This window comes from Hippocampus bargibanti, linkage group LG01 (assembly GCF_051943395.1).
Source record: "Hippocampus bargibanti isolate YZ-2025 linkage group LG01, ASM5194339v1, whole genome shotgun sequence".
Lineage (NCBI taxonomy): Eukaryota > Metazoa > Chordata > Actinopteri > Syngnathiformes > Syngnathidae > Hippocampus > Hippocampus bargibanti.
In genome coordinates, this window is record NC_142734.1 from 27327696 (window position 1) to 27346289 (window position 18594).

An 18594-nucleotide genomic window follows, 5' to 3' on the forward strand; every position below is an offset into this window, starting at 1 on the left:
AATGGCTTTCCCAAATTCATAACCGGTGCCCGAAAACTACTACAATGTGGCGTGTGTTCTCACAGAAAAAAACATTTCTAAATATTTTGCTTTTACGCCTCTTTGTCAAAAAGGTTCCCGACCCCTGCGCTAAAGGAAGAGCTTTGTCTGGAAGAGTCAAAATGCGCTATATAAAGCTTCGTTTTCCCATCGCTGCTGATCAGGATTACTGCAATATGGATTAATGTCTTTTTTTTCCTGGAGCAATTAATTATTAATTCATTATTTCAGCAAAAGCCCAACTGAAAATAACCAAATATTATGTCATAAATCTATAATAAATCTAATATTTACTGTTGGAATACAAACACATGTATTGTGGTCTCTATGTGTATATTTGTTTTATGGGAAGAGGACATTGAAAACAATATTTTAATTGCAGATAATATCGCAATCACATTATTTTACAGGAAAATGCTTAAAGGGCAACCGACGTTTCCGGACAAGTTGTGTCCATAATTTGTAAAATGGCTTCAAATGACTTCTACTGAGCGTATTTTAATAAGATTTCACCGCATATATAGCTACATTTTATGTTTTAAGACTCGTGCTGAATATTCCGGAAGTCTTGTCTTTGAGTTGGTGACAAGTCCATACGTGACGTCACTGAAGGAACGCCCCTGACCGAAAAAAATGACACATTGTAGCAGTCCTTCCATCACGTCAATGCATTTTGCTGTGCTTGTTTGGTCTGAAAACATCATGTTGCACCAGAAAGAGCCAGAAGAGGGCGTCCAAGCTCCATGGAAGGAATTTATCAGCCTGTGGAAACGGGCTGCTTCATTCATCACAACAGCTCGGTGGCCATTTTCTGCCTCTTTTTGGGTGAGACATTTCCCCCCAATGTTGCCTCAAAATAGCACAGAATAAATTCTTTAATCGATTGCAAACATGTATGCTTTCCTCTTCAGAAATATTTCAATCATATTCATAACTGGATGTGTAACAAGAAAGCATATTCTCCGAATCTGAAGTCATTGTTTTGATTCTCCAGCAATGCAAGACACGACGTCTTGCATGACGTCACGAACTGGGGGCGGGACTTTCTGAAAATGCCCAATTCGCACTTTAAGTCGTTTTTATTGGTGTTTTGCATTCGAATAAAAATATCATACTGCATGTTTTGGGTATTTTAGTTGCTATAAAAGTTTTTCTGATGTCAGTTAGGAAACAAAAAAGTGATGTCGGTTGTCCTTTAAGCATCTTTATTTTTATTAAGCTCAGAGAGTTGCTTTGTTTTGTAGCCACAAGGGGACACAAGACAGTGTCTTATTATGTCGGTCCCAATCCCGGATAAATACAGAGGGTTGTGTCAGGAAGGGCATACAACCTAAAAGCTTGGCCAAAACAAACATGCGAATCAAACCTCTGGACACTGATTCGTTGTGGCGACCCCTTGAAGGGAAAAGCCGAAAGGAAAGAAGAAAGAAGAAGAAAATGCTTTAAGTATATCATTTTTCAAGAAGCATGAGGAGAAACCACTCAATATGCGGGCCTATACATAATTTTTTTTAGAGAAAAACAATTGAGTGGTCGCAAGTGAATATCAAGGCACATGCAGACAAACGAGCTTTCCCACTCACATTGGCACAACGTGTTCTCTCTTGAATCGAACGGGTTGACGTTTTGAACTGTCGGATTGGAGGCAAGCGACCAAGTCGAATCCAACCAACTCAAACGTGCTAACTCCCACTTGTCCCACGCGTTTCTCGTTTTGGGGTCTTCATCAGTTCAAGCTACTGCGGCACTCTGTGCCCCCCCCCCCCCCCCCCCCCCCCACTCGTAATGCGGCAACCCCATTCGGGGACCCAAAGGGCGATGGCAGGACGCCTCGTTCTTACCTTCTTGACGGACTTGAGAGAGGGGACAGGCGTGAAGGCGGCGGAGGGCATCTCCCCGACGTTCATGTTCACGTCACTGCTGTTCTTGCTCACGGTCATTACAGAGTATTTCTCTGCCACGTTCTCGGTCTCCTTGACGTACTTGGTGCCTTGTTTGACCTCCACCATTTCGTCGGTTGGAGTCGAGTCGCTCATCGCGTCTGCCGGCTACGGTGTCCCGTTTCGGCGCGCGGTGATGGGAAGAGATGACGGACGAAGGGGAGCAAAAGAGAGCGGTCGTGCGGGACAACCACCAAATGAACAAGGATTTCACTTTCTAGACGATTTTTAAGCCGTTTTGTGTCCCGGCGACGTTATTTGAAGACATTAGTTCGGTTCTAGCGGCGGTTGAAATCGCATCCGTCGGCAGGCGGGTAGGCTGCATCACCGCGAGGAGGGGGGGGGGGGGGGCGACGCTGCGGAGGGGAGGCGGTCGTGCGCGTAAGCGAACGGGTCACCTGAATGGGGGCGGTCGCCTCCATCGCCGCTGTGGAGGAAAGCGGTGCAGGCGAATCATCGACAATAAAGCTATTTTTGGACTTTGTGACTTGCTTGGTATAGTTGAAGAGTTTCTTATGCTCTTTAATCGCTAATACAGTTTCTTGTAGTTTCTTATCATTATCATCATTATCACAATAATAATAATAATAATAATAATAATAATAATAATGATAATAATAATAATAATAAAACATTTCATTTATAAGCGCCTTTCAAAACTCTCAATAACACTTTAGTCACAGGATATTTTTTTCTGCGGGTGAGCAGCGGCAGCCACACACGCCAGCGTTCACTCAACCTGGAAGTAACATTAAGTAAAACAAAAAGCAAAAAAATAATAAATACGATCACACGAAGACACAGAGTCATTCATTCTTCAGCACTTTCTGTACCCTCTTTGTGACATGAAGCAGTTCTAGATGAAATAGGAGATGATCAAAGCATCTTTTCAGCAGTGGATCAGGCATGTCATGGTGGAATGTGCACGTCTACTACAAGCTAAATGTGGAAAGCAAACACACAGCTGTAGCTTCCATTGACGAAAAGAGATTGTTTCACATCTCCTGTCCCACATCAATCCACTTCAATTCCAAGCCGCGATAGCTCCACATACACATCGGAGCTCTGCGCTGACGCTTCTTTCTTCTCATTGCGGGCTCCGCAAGCCATGCATACATCTAGCCACAGACTGTCCAACAGCACCGACCTTTCTGCTGAACAAAGTGAGGCTGTGAAGATGCGATTGTGCAAAAAAGCACAATCGCCCCAGCGATGACAGTCAAATGGCACTGACCTTACACCCATGAAAAAACAGTGTTGGCATATTTGTGCTGCCGAAAAGGCCCAACCGCTCAGCACAGTCTCTTCCTTGATGAATGTCGTGGCCAAAAAAGCTGAAAAACCATCCATATCCGTTCCACACGACACACAACAACACAAAACAAGACAAAAACAACAAAAAAATGCCTGCTCTATTTCTGTACCCCCCACCCCCTTCTGCGTTCTTGACCAATCACGTGGCTTTTACTGAAGACTGGGGGCGGGAAATAGAAGACAAGAACAAGTCGGCTGCTATTTTCTTGTTAGGAGAACGGGCTCTTTCGCGAACGACACATCACTCATTGTGGCGCTCCGTGTGTATCCCGAAAAATAGTTCCTATGCCAGGGTTAAATTTTCATAAATTTAATGTTCGCAAACAGAAAAGTTCGTAAGCCAAGGAGTTCGTAAACAGAGGTATCACTGTATAGTAATCAATTCAATTATTTTGACTTCAAGATGGCACTGCGAAAATGGCCGCCTTTCCAGCAGCTCCTGTTTTTATTTTTCTACGTATTATTTTTTCATTTCCTTTGTCTTTCATAACTTTGTTGCTGTGACTTGGGAATGTCTCACATGTGAGACGAATAAAGGTTATCTCATCTCAATTTCCATCACACCCACAAATTTGCCATGTATTTTCTAGCTTGTGAAGCAAACGTCTGTCAACTCTGCAAAAATCTACGTAAAGTCAAACAGTTTAAATGCAAGCAATAACCACAAACAACTGAACTATTGCAGTTTAATTAAATAGGGGCTCAACCAAATTTTGGTAATAAACAGTTCACGTTAAAAAAAAAATGTTTCTTTTGATGAGTAAAAATGTACAATTCAAGCAAACACTTGTGTGGATACAACATGTTCCCTACAAATACAAATCATAACAGTGTATAAAATGTGTCCAAAAGAGCTGACCAACTAGTTAAGTACACTCAGGGAGGAGAGAGGATGTTAATATACAATATTTTCACAGAAGTTCTTTGTTTTATGTGGGGGTTGTGAAGGTAAAGGGGGGCTCACAACATATGTATTCACAAGTTCAAAGACCACCCCCCCACCCCAAAAAAAAAGACTGTACCTGTAAAATGTCATGACTCATTATCTGCACTGAATGGAGCAGACCTTTAGTCTGGGGAGAAAATAAATAGCAGGTGCTATTTGGTCAAAGGAAGTAATTCATCGATACAGCTTGATAATAAGAAGCGGGGGGAGGAGAGAAAGTGTCATTATATTTGAGTTCAGGGGTGGGAAAATAGTAGCCAAAAGTGTTTGGCAAATAAAGACTGAAATAAAGAATGAAAAGTCCCCCCAAAAAGTTGTATTTTGCTGCTGCTGCTGGCTTGCTAGCCATAAGCTGAAAATGTCAAGAAGAAAAGCGTACCGGTATCAAACTGATGGGATAAAGCGCCAAGCGTAGTCGCGCTATGACACTCGGATCATCTGAGCCACCGTCTCGTCGGCCGCCACTTGTGCTGCTTCCTGCTGTTGCTGTAAAAAAAAAAAACAAAAAAAAACATGGCTATTTATAGCACATTGAGACCAAAATAGAAACCAGGGCATCCAATTGCTATGACGATTATGTTACGAAATGAAAATTACAGTCAAGCCTCGGTTTTCAAACATCTCGGTTCTTGAGCAATTCTGTTTTCTACTAAAAATGTTGGGTTTTCGACCATAATCCGTTCAAGAAACCTGTTCGAAAAGCGATTTGGTCGAAAACGGAAACATTTCCCATGATAATCAATGTCTGCTTTTTTTAATCATGATTGAATACAAACACGCCTGCTCACAATGGAACGCTGCACGAGGATAATGCGTCATCGGTCACAATGAGATGCGCAACCAGGAAGTGATGTAGAAGGAAGCGGAGGGGAGTCGAGTGGTGCGTTTAGGTGCGCTCGGGTTGGTCAAAAAACTATTTTAGGTCGTAAACAAAGGCATAAAAAAATGACATTTTTTGGGTCAAAAACCGAATTTGTCGAGAACTGAGACGTGCGAAAACAGGTTTGATTGTACAGTTGTTGAGAAGAACTTAAAGGACAACCAACACTATTTTTTTGTTTCCTAACTGACATCAGAAAAACGTTTTATAGCATCTAATATACCCAAAACACGTAGGCTAATATTTTGAGTCAAATGCACAACACCAATAAAAATGAGTTAGTGTCCCGAAACTACTTCAAAATGACCCTGGAAATGGCGAGTTTCAGAAGATCCCGCCCCCTTGTTCGTGACGTCACGCCAGGACGTCTTCGCCTTGCTCTAGAATCAAAACAATGGCTTCAGATTCGGAGAAGATGCTTTCTTGTTTCTCATCCAGTTATGAATATGATTCAAATAGATCTGAAGAGGAAAGCATAAATGTTTGCAATCGATTAAAGAAGTACTTCCGTATCAATTCGAGCCATCAGTACTCCAATGTAGTGTCCCAGAAAATGCACAAGATGGCGTCAAAGCTACGTTCGAAACGGGCTGATTTGTCTGCTTGGAATTTGTGTTAAGTAGAATAAAATAGTAGTCTTGGTGCAACACACAATGATTCACCATCGAGTTATTTATGTGTTTTCCTTCTAATTTCGCCATCAACACGATGTTTTCAGACCAAACAAAGTACAGCAAAATGCATTGTGTGTCGCTTTCTCGGTCAGGGGCGTTCCAGGCGTGACGTCACGTGGGGATCGTCATCAACTCGAAAACAAGACTTCCTGAATATTCAGAGCGAGTCTTAAAACGTAAAATACGCTCAGTAGAAGTCATTTGAAGTGATTTTACAAATTATGGACACAACTTGTCCGGAAACGTGGGTTGTCCTTTAAATCACCATTTCATTGATCTGCCTTGTTGTTTGTTTACTTGGGGTGAAACAAAAAAAGAAATCGGACATGCGCATTACCTGTGCCAACGCCAACGCCATTTCTTCCTTTTCCTTAGGCGAAAAGAAACGGCCTCCATCGCCTCGCTTGCGCTGCATCGCGTGACGGTGGCGAGACTCGTGCAAGTATTTCTGAGAGTCAAAACAAACGCGCATTTTGAATTCCTGACCGATGCCGTTCAAGCGGCGTGTTGAGAAATGAGTCTTACCCTTCTCTCCTTGGGGATTTTGCCCTCGGCCTCCAGCTTGGCTCTGGCTTGCCGTCGCTTCAGGATGCGGTGGTACTGCTTGGCGTTCACATAAAGGGGTTCCTCCTCCAGCATCTCAGCGCCCGGTAGGGGAATCCGTTGCATGGTGGGAACTGCGCCACCTCCCGGCACCATCTGAGCAGGAACATATTTTTTTTTTGCATTAGGGTTGAAACGAGTAATTCGGGTTTCTCGGTTCAACAAACTACGCAGTGAGAAGGCTCATTTTAAAATAAATGTTGCCTCGCCAAATTAGAGATGGACATTAACGCCTGGGTATGCTTTTATTTTGAAGTTGTCCTCAGCACTAACTCATTTTCCAGACCCGCATTGAGGCTGTCGCAAACTGTTCCTACCGATATAATGTTCATTCTGACACTGAATTGTTTAGCGCTTGTTGCCAGTGTTTAGTGGCAGGTTTCAGTGTTAGCGGATAGCGGGACAAGCCGTTAGCGCAGGGGTGTCAAAAATATGGCCGGCGGGCCGAAACTGGCCCCCAAGGAGGTTTGATCAGGCCCACAGGATAATTGTAAAGTGGAAAAAATGCATTGTAGGTGCTTTCTCTGTGATAATTTTATCTAGTTCCTCATCAATTGTGTTCTGTTTCACTGGGTTGATAGATTTTTGCATCAAGTGTACAGATGGCTTGTGCGGTGTGTATGTGGAGCCTGATTGATGTAATATTTTAACCTTGCAGTCTACACTGTGCCTTTAAACTATCAAAGTTGAAACTCTCTCTCTGTTGTCTGCCTGTCACTTTAATGTTTAAACCCACCCCCACTGCTGCGTTCTTGACCAATCACGTGGCTTTAACCAATGACTGGGGTGGGGAATAGAGGACAAAAACAGTCGGCTGCCATTTTGTTGTTAGAAGAACGGGCTCGTTCGCGAACGACACATCACTCATTGAGGCAGCTCCGTGTATGAAAAGAGTTCGTATGCCAAGGTAAAGTTTGAATGCCAAAGTAGAATTTTCATAAATGTAACGCTCGTAAACCGAATAGTTTGTAAGACAAGGGGTTCGTAAACTGAGGTATCACTGTATTGAGATCAGTACATTTGGGCACATTGTGGGAAAACATATTCTGAAAATATGCCACGAGTGCCCATTATATGATGAAGATCAAGGCGTCGAAAGCTGCAGGTGTTGCTGAAATAAAAAATAAAATAAAATAAACATTACATTTTTACACACTGCCTCTCGAAGACGTGTGTCACCTCCCCGCCCCCAAAATGCGATAAGATCCCACGTATCTCAAGACTGGGTCTTACCATGACCATTCCACCTGCATTGACCATGTTGCCGGAGACGGGCAGGGTGACGGTCACGGTGCCTTGACTATTGCTGGTGTTGGTGTTGGCCCCTCCCGCCTGCACGATCTGGGCGCCCGCCAAGCTGGCGGCGGGAATTGTGATCATTCCTGACAAACACACATTCTTACTTTTAGACAGCTCAAAAGCAGCAGGGAAACATAGAGAAGAGAATTAGGTTGGGAACACCATTGGAACCAGATGAAGAACCCGAGTTAGCACTGGGGCTGGACTGTGCCATTTATTGGGCACCGTGAACATTTTATGCAACTTTGCTGAAATGGTTCTGGGACTTTTGATAATGATGATTATTTTATTACTTGGATCCTTGACTCAAATTTAACATATAGGGGGTTGCCCAGGGAGTTATCTTTAATACTAATACTAATAATGATACTACTACTACTACTACTCCTAATAATAATAATAATAATAATAATTAAAAATAATAATAATAATAATAATAGAGCATTGTCATCAAATGGTGAGTATAGTTTTTCCTTTTTTGAATGTTGCTGCGCCAATGACCATTTTGTTTGGCAGCTTTTTATTGAGCGAGTTGCTTGTTCTGTAGCCACAAAGGGACATACGTCTTCTTGTGCCGGTCCCAAGCCCGGAAAAATACAGAGGGTTGTGTCAGGAAGGGCATCGGACGTAAAAGCTTGGCCAAATCAAACATGCGGATCAAACCTCTAAAGATGGAAGACACTGATTTGCTGTGGCGACCCCTTGAAGGGAAAAGCGGAAAGGAAAATAATAATAATAATAATAATAATATTAAGAAGAAGAAGAACAGAGGAAGATGAGGAGGAAGAAGTAGAAGAAGAAAAAAAAGAAGAAGAAGAAGAAGAACTGTACTGCTGTGTTACTTCCGGGTAGAGTGAACGCTGGCGCAAATGGCTGCCGCTGCTCACCCGCACAAAAAAATCTTGTGCCTGTAAAGTGTCCTTGAGAGTTTTGAAAGGCGCTTATAAATTAAATGTATTATTATTATTATTATTATTATTATGTTATGATTATGATTATATGATATTATTATATGATTATTATTATAATTATCATCATTATCACCATAATAATAATAATAATTATTATTATTATTATTATTATTATCTTTGCGAGTCGATCACAAAGATCCCGAAAACTGATGTCCATTGTTCTGGACCCCCCATTGTGGGGAAACCGTTGTGAGAACGACCCCAAGTAATAAAGGACTCTGAGACCAGCCCCTTTTTTCCGCCCATGTTCTAAATGTGTTTTTTTAACCTGTCAATTTGACTCAAATCACAACAAGAGTATTGAAAGAGGGGAACCAAATAAAGCTGTGCATTTTCCATGGCTATTCCACCGGTTTGTGTGATGCGACGTGTGCCTCGGTTTACCCTGCTGCAGGACAGTTCCGTCTGCGTTGACTGGCTGGTAGACAATCGTTTGGCCGTCAGCTGTCTGAGCCACTTGTTGGCCCTGAACACTGATTTGCTGACCCTGTTCCAAAGAAAATCCGTCAAGTTTTTTTTTGTACAATGGATGATTGGATTGGAAGCCACACGGTGTCCAAACTTTTAGCAAAGCAGGCATATTTGGTGTTAAAAATGTAAGGGGGTTGGGAACCATGGCGGACTTTCTTTACATATAACAGCAATTCATTGAAATACATTTCAGTGAGCGACTTTGTGTTTCACATTTGCTTTTTTACTTTAATTTCAGTTTTCATAAGCATGTGTTTGAATATTCAATTCATTTCAATTTTTTTCTTTGTCACGGCTAAACAGAAGTAATTGTTCTTTCTTGATTGTCAATGTTAGACGAGTTATATACACATCCTAAAACATCCAATGTTATTTCATTTCTACTTATTCTTATCAGTTAGTAAGTCCATATATGTATGTAGTTTAGTTATTTGTATATGTTAGTTAGTATACATGTACTTAGGTCAGTTAAAACGTTAAAGGACTACCGACGTCTCCGGACAAGTTGTGTCCATAATTTGTAAAATGGCTTCAAATGACTTCTACTGAGCATATTTTACAAAGATTCCACTGCATATAGCTATATTTTACGTTTTAAGACTCGCGCTGAATATTCAGGAAGTCTTGTTTTCGAGTTGATGACGATCCCCACGTGACGTCATGTCTGGAAAGCCCCTGACCGAAAAAAAAGGACACATTGTAGCAGTCCTTCCATCACGTCAATGCATTTTGCTGTGCTTGTTTGGTCTGAAAACATCGTGTTGCACCAAAAAGAGCCAGAAGAGGGCAACCAAGCTCCATATAAGGAATTTATTCAGCTGATTCATTTCTCACAGGAGCTCGGTCGCCATTTTCTGCCTCTTTTTTGGTGATCCATTTCCCCCCAATGTTGCCTCAAAATGGCACGGAATAAATTCTTTAATCGGTTGCAAACATGTATGCTTTCCTCTTCAGAACTATTTGAATCATATTCATAACCGGATGTGTAACAAGAAAACATATTCTCAGAATCTGAAGCCATTGTTTTGATTCTCCAGCAATGCAAGACGTCTTGGCGTGACGTCACGAATTGGGGGCGGGACTTTCTGAAAAATGCCCAATTCGCAGCTCAATTTTTTGCAGATTTTGGACACTAAGTCATTTTTATTGGTGTTTTGCATTTGAATAAAAAATATCATACTGCGTGTTGTGGGTATTTTAGATGCTATAAAACGTTTTTCTGATGTCAGTTAGTAGACAAGTGACGTCGGTTGTCCTTTAACCTATCAGGTTTCAGTCTAATAAAAAATATTCATGATTGTGTTTAGCAGATGATAGGTCCTTTCCATAGTGACATCACTCCTGTTGTCTATATCTGTTTGGGACGCACTCTACCAACTGCTCTTGTCTTTCTCTCTCTTTTGGCTTTGCTCTCCCCCTTCTCCCATCAAGAACATTCTCTCGCTGCCTAATAAATACAGTAAAGTCTCGTTATATCGATATTCAAGGGAGTCCGAAAAAATATCGATATAACCGGGACTATCGATATATCCGACCCAGTTTGCATGTAATTTTCTCCGTGCGTGCATAGAAATAGTATCGATATAACCGGGACTATCGATATATCCGATATCGATATAACGAGACTTTACTGTAAATATATATTTTTATATCACCTTGCTTCCTGCTGATTAAATATTTAAACTACACAGAACAAGATTTAAGCCAACAGTCAACATTGTTGAACATTTTTAAATAATTAGAAAATCAGAATTTGAGATTTTTTTTGTAATTTAGAAAATCGCCATTAGATTTTTTTTTAATTTAGAAAATCGGTAGTTTAGAAGAATGTTCTCAAAATTTAGAAAATCACCATTGTAGATTTTTCTTTTAGAAAATTGTGGGGGACTCATTCAATCAATGACTAATTTGCTGTTCCTAATTGAGCCACCAGAAGGCAGCACTTAGCACACACAGGTCACAGCTCTACCACCCAACTTTTTCATTCTACATGGAGGCCATTCGGAATCTAAAGAAAGAAGCATCAGCGTAGAGTGCCGATGCGTATGTGGAATTGTCGCGGCTTGGAATTGAAGCGGAATTACGTGGGACAATTTCCTTTCGTCAACGGATGCTACAGCGTCGTGTTTGCTTTCAACATTTAGCTTTTCACCATGACGTCCCTGATCCACTGGTGAAAAGGACGCTTTGATCCTCTCCTCTTTCATTTAAGTACTGTTTCATACAAAAAAGAGGGTGCGGAAAGTGCTGAAGATTGAAGACTGGCTGTGTCTTTTGTGTTGTATCACATTGTTATTTTGTTTTTTTTGTTGTTGTTTGACTTCAAGATGGCGTCGCAAGAGTGGCTGCCTTTACAGCAGCTCCTGTATTTTGTTTTTCTCCTTCCTTTTCTTTACTTATCCTTTCATCACTTTGCTGCTGTGAAACGTAAATTTCTCCACTGCAAGACTAGTAAAGGCTGATCCAATCCAATCCAATCCAATCCAAGTCTGCCTCATCGATTTGCATGAGACGCGTCAAGAATGCAGTAAGGTAGGAAAACCCATTTTGCCGGCGAGTATTCAAGACCTGGTTTTGTCCGGCCGTGATAGCCGTCTGAGGTTGCTGAATGATGATCTGCTGAGGCTGGCCCTGCTGACCTTGGAGCTGCAAAGTTTGACCGCCTTGCAGCTGGATCTGTCCGGGCTGCACCAACTGGATCTGAATCAAAAATACATAAATAAATGAATAAATAAATAAACCACAATGCAACAGTCCACCAAACGTTTGCCGTCTCACCTGCTGCAGCCCCTGAGCTCCGGACACGGGAACCTGCATGATGGTCTGACCTTGTCCCCCTGACATGGCCTGCACCATGATGGGCTGTCCGGACGACGTGATGAGCTGACCGCCACTCACCTGGACCATCAGAGGCTGACCCTGCACCTGCACACCAGGAAGAACGTTCTCACAGCAGCACGGCCATCTTGACTGATATTATTTTTTTCAAATGTACAGTCGCTCGCCACCAAAAACACGAGGGATGAATGTTTACATCCAAGGGAGCAAACTCCACAATTTCAATTACAATGGAGGAAGGGTGTCCGAGTCCTTTTTTTTGCCACGGGCCATATTGTAGTTACAGTTTCCTCTTGGGTGCCGTGATCCACATGTTACATCTAGAGCGCACAACAAATTAATGAATAACTAGTTTTCAAATTTGAAGTAAAAAATTATGTCTTATTGTGGTTGGGACATATTGAAATTTTGGTTCAGACTTTAGCAAGAATCATGGAATTTCTCAAGTTTGATTTGCTATCCATGGCCGAATAAAAGGATGTGGCGGGCCAGATTTGGCCCGCGGGCCTTGACTTTGACACGTGATGTACTACTACTAATAATAATACATTTAATTTCTAAGCGCCTTTCAAACGTCTCAAGGACACTGTATATTAAAGGACAACCGACGTCTCCGGACAAGTTGTGTCCATAATTTGTAAAATGGCTTCAAATGACTTCTACTGAGCGTATTTTACCAAGATTCCACCGCATATAGCTATACTTTACGTTTTAAGACTCGCGCTGAATATTCAGGAAGTCTTGTTTTTGAGTTGGTGACGAGTCCGTACGTGACGTCACGAAAGGAACACCCCTGACCGAAAAAAAGACGCATTGTAGCAGTCCTTCCATCACGTCAATGTATTTTGCTGTACTTGTTTGGTCTGGTGACCTCATGTTGCACCCAAAAGCCGCCAGAAGAGGGTGTCCTGGCTCCATATAAGGAATGTATTAGCCTGTGGAAACAGAGGTGGCCACAGGAGGTCGCCATTTTGTGCCTCTTTTTCGTTGAGACATTTCCCCTCAATGTTGCCTCATAATGGCACGGAATAAATTCTTTAATCGATTGCAAACATGTATGCTTTCCTCTTCAGAACTATTCAGAATCAGAATCAGAATCAGAATCAGAATCATCTTTATTGCCAAGTATGTAGGACACACAAGGAATTTGTTTCCGGTAGAACACGCTGCACTAGTATCGTCAAAAAAACTGCTAAGTGGCATTTGAATCATAGTCATAACTGGATGTGTAACAAGAAAGCATATTCTCCGAATCTAAAGCCATTGTTTTGATTCTGCAGCAATGCAAGACGTCTTGGAGTGACGTCACGAACTGGGGGCGGGACTTTCTGAAAATGCCCAATTCGCAGCTCAATTTTTTGCAGATTTTGGACACTTTAAGTCATTTTTATTGGTGTTTTGCATTTGAATAAAAATATCATACTGCGTGTTTTGGGTATTTTAGATGCTATAAAATGTTTTTCTGATGTCAGTTAAGAAACAAAAAAGTGACGTTGGTTGTCCTTTAAAGCCTTTTTAGCCCAAACGACCATGTATAGTAAGGCATTTTTCGCTGAAAAAATGACTATGTATAGCAAGGGTGTAAAAGTTATTTTTTTCTAAAGGCTACATTGTAGTTATGGTTTCTGCTCGAGGACCGTTATGAATTTGGAGAAGTGAATAAAATGTTTCAAGCCCCTCCACATATTCCAAAAAATTAATCAATAACTAGTTTTCAAATGTGAACTCACAAATAATGACTGTTATTATGGTTTACGTAGGACAATTTTAGATTTTGGTTCAGACTTTAGCAAGCATTTTGAAGTTACATTTACTTTGGCGGACCGACTAAAATGATGTGGTGGGCAAGATTTGGCCCCTGGGCCTTGACTTTGACACCTATCCTATGGCGTAAACACAAATGTTTCTGCAACATGGGTGCGCGGCTGAGTCCCTATTCATGAATATTTTTTCTGTGTCATTCCAGACCACAATCAATGCACCGCTAGCATTTTGAGATATTTTTTGAGCGAAGGATATACGTTCACCGGGGAGTTCAACTCATCACTCACGACATGCAGAGGTTCACTGTGGTCTGAAAAGTGTACAACTGAACAGATTATTTTTGTTGTGTATCAGCAAAGGGCACAGAAGGAAATTTATGCGAATGGATTCTGATCAAGCCGACCCCCCCAAAAATAATAAAAAACAAAAAACACCAGACAGCAGTCACGGCACAAAATGACCACACAGGCGGACAGATGACGGACGGGACGCTGTGCTGAGTGAGCAGCATGCAGTGATTTCAGAGAGCCGAGCGACACATGCGACAGCCTGATGGAAATACGAGCGGTCTGCCTCCACGACTGTTGCATGCAAATGCATATGACTCCAAATTTGCAACGTGCCATTTTCTTTTGTCCATCTTTACTTTTTTACTGTTTGGGTAGAAGGTGAATTAGATCACTTTTGCTAATTTATCTCTCTGTTTTAAAGTGAAACAAATCCCAAAATTGTCAAAACACTCCAAAGTTCTGCCAGTAATTTCAATCAATCCTCTTGTAAGTGTTAATGGTCCAGAAAAAAATGTTATTAATTTCATTTATTAATCCAACATCAGAATTTTAGGATGCCAAATATCACAATAGGTATTTTATATATTTATTTGTATTAAAAAAAAAATCAACAAAAATTTGAATTATTTTTTATTTGTAATGATTTAATTTTACGTAATAGTTAATTAAATAGAATACAAATGTATACTTTTGCACTGAAACATTTTTGTGCATGCAATACTTTGTTTTTCTTTTCGACCAACCACCCACCACCCCCACTTCACTCCTTTTAATTTTTCTGCTGCAGATCGCCATTTCCCCATTGTGGGACTATTAAAGGCTTTATTATGCTATCTTAATTAAAACAATGCAGTTTTCCCAGAAGCATATTTAAACTGAGTCAAACATTTTTTAATTAATGTTTTTAATATTTTTTCTTCGATAACTATGACCTCTTGGACATCACTTTGGTGCTGGTATACGCTGATGCGACCACAAGATGCTCCATTTTAGCTCCGGTTATGAAATTAGCGCAGCATCGTGTGAGAGATGGCCACGGTTATTGGAACCTCCCTTTTTTTCCATTCTGTTAATTGAAGAAAAAAAAAATCATAATCAATTAATCGATAGGGGGGTGGGGGCGATAAAGTGCTAGTCAGATGTCTGGCAAAGTTTTTCTCACCCACAATGGGGCAGGATTTGCCTTTTGTACAGCTGCCCCCATTTCAAGGTCAGATAACTCCACACCCATATAACTTAGGAATTAACTAAATTAAATAAATTCTTAAATACATTTTTTTCTGATTTAAGAAGTGAGTCTAAGGTTTCTTACGCTTCATAGAATGTTTATGTAGTCCTAAAACACAATATTCTATGAGTCCTGTAATTTGAATGAGAATGACAAAAAAAACCGTGGCACTGGAGTGGACACGTTTTTGCACATCGTCTGGCAGCGAATGAGTTAATTAGTTAACTAATCAATTAAAAATAATTAACATGGAAAAAGGCAAACCCTTATTTTCTCCCAGGTAAAAGGAGAGTCTATTCTTTTGTTGGTACTTCTAATCGTTGACCACAATATCCCGCAAGCGTTCTAAAACAGCTGGCGAAAACCGGATCATGATCCCATGTCTGTTTATTTCATGATTTATTGATCACGGCGTGGCCATAAGATCCCCGACAGCAAAGATGGAGTCATAGAGGAGGCGTACGCCGCTCACGCGGGGGCGACCAAGACACCACTACCTGGAGTGTCTGCACCTGCTGGCCCGAGGCTGTCACCACGGGCGCCTCCGTTTGCAGCTGCACAGCCGTCACTGTGCCCTGGGCCTGCAGGCAAGGCACCACAATGCAACCTTACAAAAACCAACAGTCTCGCTACCTCGCCAGCAGGAGTTGGCCCAAAAGGAAGCCCAATCCGGAATTCGACTCATCCGGGACACCGAGGCCTCTTTTCAAACGATGAATTCGCCAAGCGTATTTTGCTTTTCACAACTCTTAAAAGCTAGAGTGGCCATGTTCAAAGTATTTTGTGGGTGTCGTGTTAAGATTTGAATTGACACGATGGCTTAAATTTGAAACTTGCGTAAAAGGTTCCTGTTGAAGTACAAAGCTGCAAAACAAGAATTTGTTTTGTGATCACTTGATTTTCGGTTTTGATGTTGTATATTCAATTTTCATAGTTTTGTTGAAATAATTGTAAATTTATGTTTTTCGGAAGCAGCCTTGAGCGCCTCTCAAGTCGAACGGAAGGAACATAGCTCCATCTAGTGCAAGGGTGTCAAAGTCATTTTTTTTGCGGCGAGCTAACATTGGGAGTCACGGTTTCCGAGCGGGGGGCCATTATGAATTTGGGGAAGCCATTAGAATGTTTCATCCCCTCGACATATTACATGTAGAGCGCACAACAAATTAATGAATAATTAGTTTTCAAATTTTAAGTAAAAAATATTGACTGTTAATGTGGTTGACATGGGACAATGTGAACTTTTGGCTTGGACTTGAGCAAGCATCATGGAATTTCACAAGTTTTATTTGCTTTCGCTGGCCGAATAACAGGATGTGGTGGACCAGATTTGGCCCCTGGGCCATGACTTTGACACGTGTTGTAAAAGATCACATTTGACAAGACTATAAACTTTTCAATGTGATTCACTTGAACAGAATTCAACCATGTCTGACACAATATTTTTGCTCAGCTATTTAAATGGCATGATGTGTTTCTTAGCCATGTCAGTTCTGAGTGCCTGGGAGAGTCAATTGATTGTTGATGATCCGCCTCAGATTGGGGGCGTTGGTGCGAGCTTCCCAAGGAATGAAAGTGATTGATTGTGAATTCACCTGCTGTTGGATCTGTCCATTGGTAGTCTGCACGACGATCTGCTCTCCAGTCGCCGTGGTGGCAGCCGTGTACTGCTCCATCGCCACTTCACCAACACGCCGTTCTTTCACAGAGATGTACATTGTAAGAGAGATCAGACAGTGTTACACACAACTAGTCAGGGCACTATTCATAGCCCCTCTGCCCAAACACATTTTATGTATTATGTACATAACTGTGACCACAGGGGATACACGTCATTATGTCATGTTTAAAAAATAAATAAGTATAAAATTACAGATATGGAAAATATTAACAGCCCCACACTCCCAAAAACAATGTTTTGGTATTTATCTGCAAATAAATGTTAAAAATGAAATTACAGTATTTCTCCTTTAAAATGAAATCATAAATGGCACGCTTCTTGTGAGGATAAAGAGTATCGCAATGGTGTCCAAGTCATTTTTTTTTTGTGGTGGGCCATATTGTAGTTACGGTTTCCTCTCGGAGGGCCATTATGAATTTGAGGAAGTCATTGGATTGTTTTATCGCCTCCACATATTACATAAAGAGTGCCGAACAAATGAATGAATGAATGGTTTTCAAATTTGAAGTAAAAAATAATGACAATTATTGTGATTTACATGGGTCACTTTGAAATTTTGGTTTGGATTTTTGCAAGCATTGTGGAATTTTAAAGTTTGATTTGCTTTCGTGGGCCAAATAAAATGATGCGGTGGGCAAGACACTGGTGGCGTGTTGGAAAATGGCTGGATGCATAGGATGGTCATACTGAAGAGAATAAACATACACATAAGTAAATGCAAATGCAGTTTGAATCGTCGTCATTCAAAATACTACTCAACACAAGGTTCGGAAAAATGATAAGGGTTTGTTAAAAAAATACATTTTTAAGACACTCCAGAAGGAGATTCGCGTTTTATTTGTACCATTTCTGTCGGTCTTAAGAGCGCACATTTGGAAAATAAGAAGTTTGTAATAAGAATAAGAGGAAAGCCCTTTATTTGGGTTTAAACGAAGAAGCGCTTAGCGTACCCATAAACAACATCCGCGTAAAAATCAGCTATCTCGGCAATTAATTTTGATCGCGCGGGGACAAGGCGCCTTAGCTCATCCAACCATGGGGTAAGGGGGATGGGGGTGAATACGACTAGTCTTGGGGCCTCGTTGACGACCATCCATTTGAAAGGATTTGATCCAGAGGGTCTCTAGTAGGCACATCCAAGCACCCCGCGATATTTGACCAAAAGTCGTCCGAGGGCGGCGAATGGAGCCATTCTCCACCGCCCCTTTGTTCAAGCCAAACAGCTAAAGAGTTAGCTCGCCCGACCGATAGCCCCCCGCAAATTTGGGCGAAGGCCCTGTAACGTCCCAGCCTTGTTCGATTTTTGTGCACTTTGTCGGGTTAGTCATTTGGTTGGTCCGCGGCAAACCAATCCGTGCTGACAGCTCTACCCAATCTTCAATCCGCTCTCCCTTACCGTGGAGTCGCCGCTGTCCGGTTTCCCTCTGATTGGCTCCAGTACAGCTCGCTAAAGCCCAATCAACAAAGTGAGCGAACAAAATGGCCGCAAATGAAGCAACCCAGTCAGGGGGAAGGTTGGAGGGGGAGGAGAAAACGTGGAAGGATGTGTTGCACTGTACAAGGCGCCCTGTAGATGTCGCAATCGTTGAACGTCAAACTGCCCTCTAAATTTCAGTGTCTGTCATTCAAGGACATTTATATAGACGCCTTTCGTTCTGT

General features: G+C 41.5%; 2 protein-coding genes across 5 annotated transcripts in view; both read right to left on the reverse strand.

Annotated features, from left to right (window-relative positions):
* The window catches only part of ahcyl1 (adenosylhomocysteinase like 1), a 26491-nt gene extending 24181 nt beyond the window's left edge, over positions 1 to 2310 (reverse strand). The window contains exon 1 of the mRNA XM_089006624.1: positions 1881 to 2310. Coding sequence (XP_088862750.1) covers positions 1881 to 2075 — 195 coding nt within the window. The 5' untranslated portion in view covers positions 2076 to 2310. The remainder of the gene's footprint in view (positions 1 to 1880) is intronic.
* A 1655-nt stretch (positions 2311 to 3965) lies between these two features.
* On the reverse strand, positions 3966 to 18471 carry nfyal (nuclear transcription factor Y, alpha, like). Of its 4 annotated transcripts, none has more exons than XM_089006678.1 (10): positions 18332 to 18471; positions 16850 to 16953; positions 15755 to 15838; positions 11916 to 12062; positions 11706 to 11837; positions 9051 to 9153; positions 7630 to 7778; positions 6319 to 6492; positions 6131 to 6241; positions 3966 to 4725 (listed from the first exon to the last, which is right to left on the reverse strand). In XM_089006678.1, the coding sequence occupies exons 2-10, from the start codon at positions 16928 to 16930 to the stop codon at positions 4660 to 4662; spliced, it is 1047 nt and encodes a 348-aa protein (XP_088862804.1). In that variant the 5' UTR covers positions 16931 to 16953; positions 18332 to 18471; the 3' UTR covers positions 3966 to 4659. The 4 variants fall into 4 exon arrangements, with proteins under 4 accessions (XP_088862804.1, XP_088862795.1, XP_088862817.1 ...); XM_089006669.1 differs by having other exon boundaries at positions 15752 to 15838; XM_089006691.1 differs by lacking the exon at positions 15755 to 15838 and having other exon boundaries at positions 18332 to 18470.
* Positions 18472 to 18594: the final 123 nt, after the last annotated feature.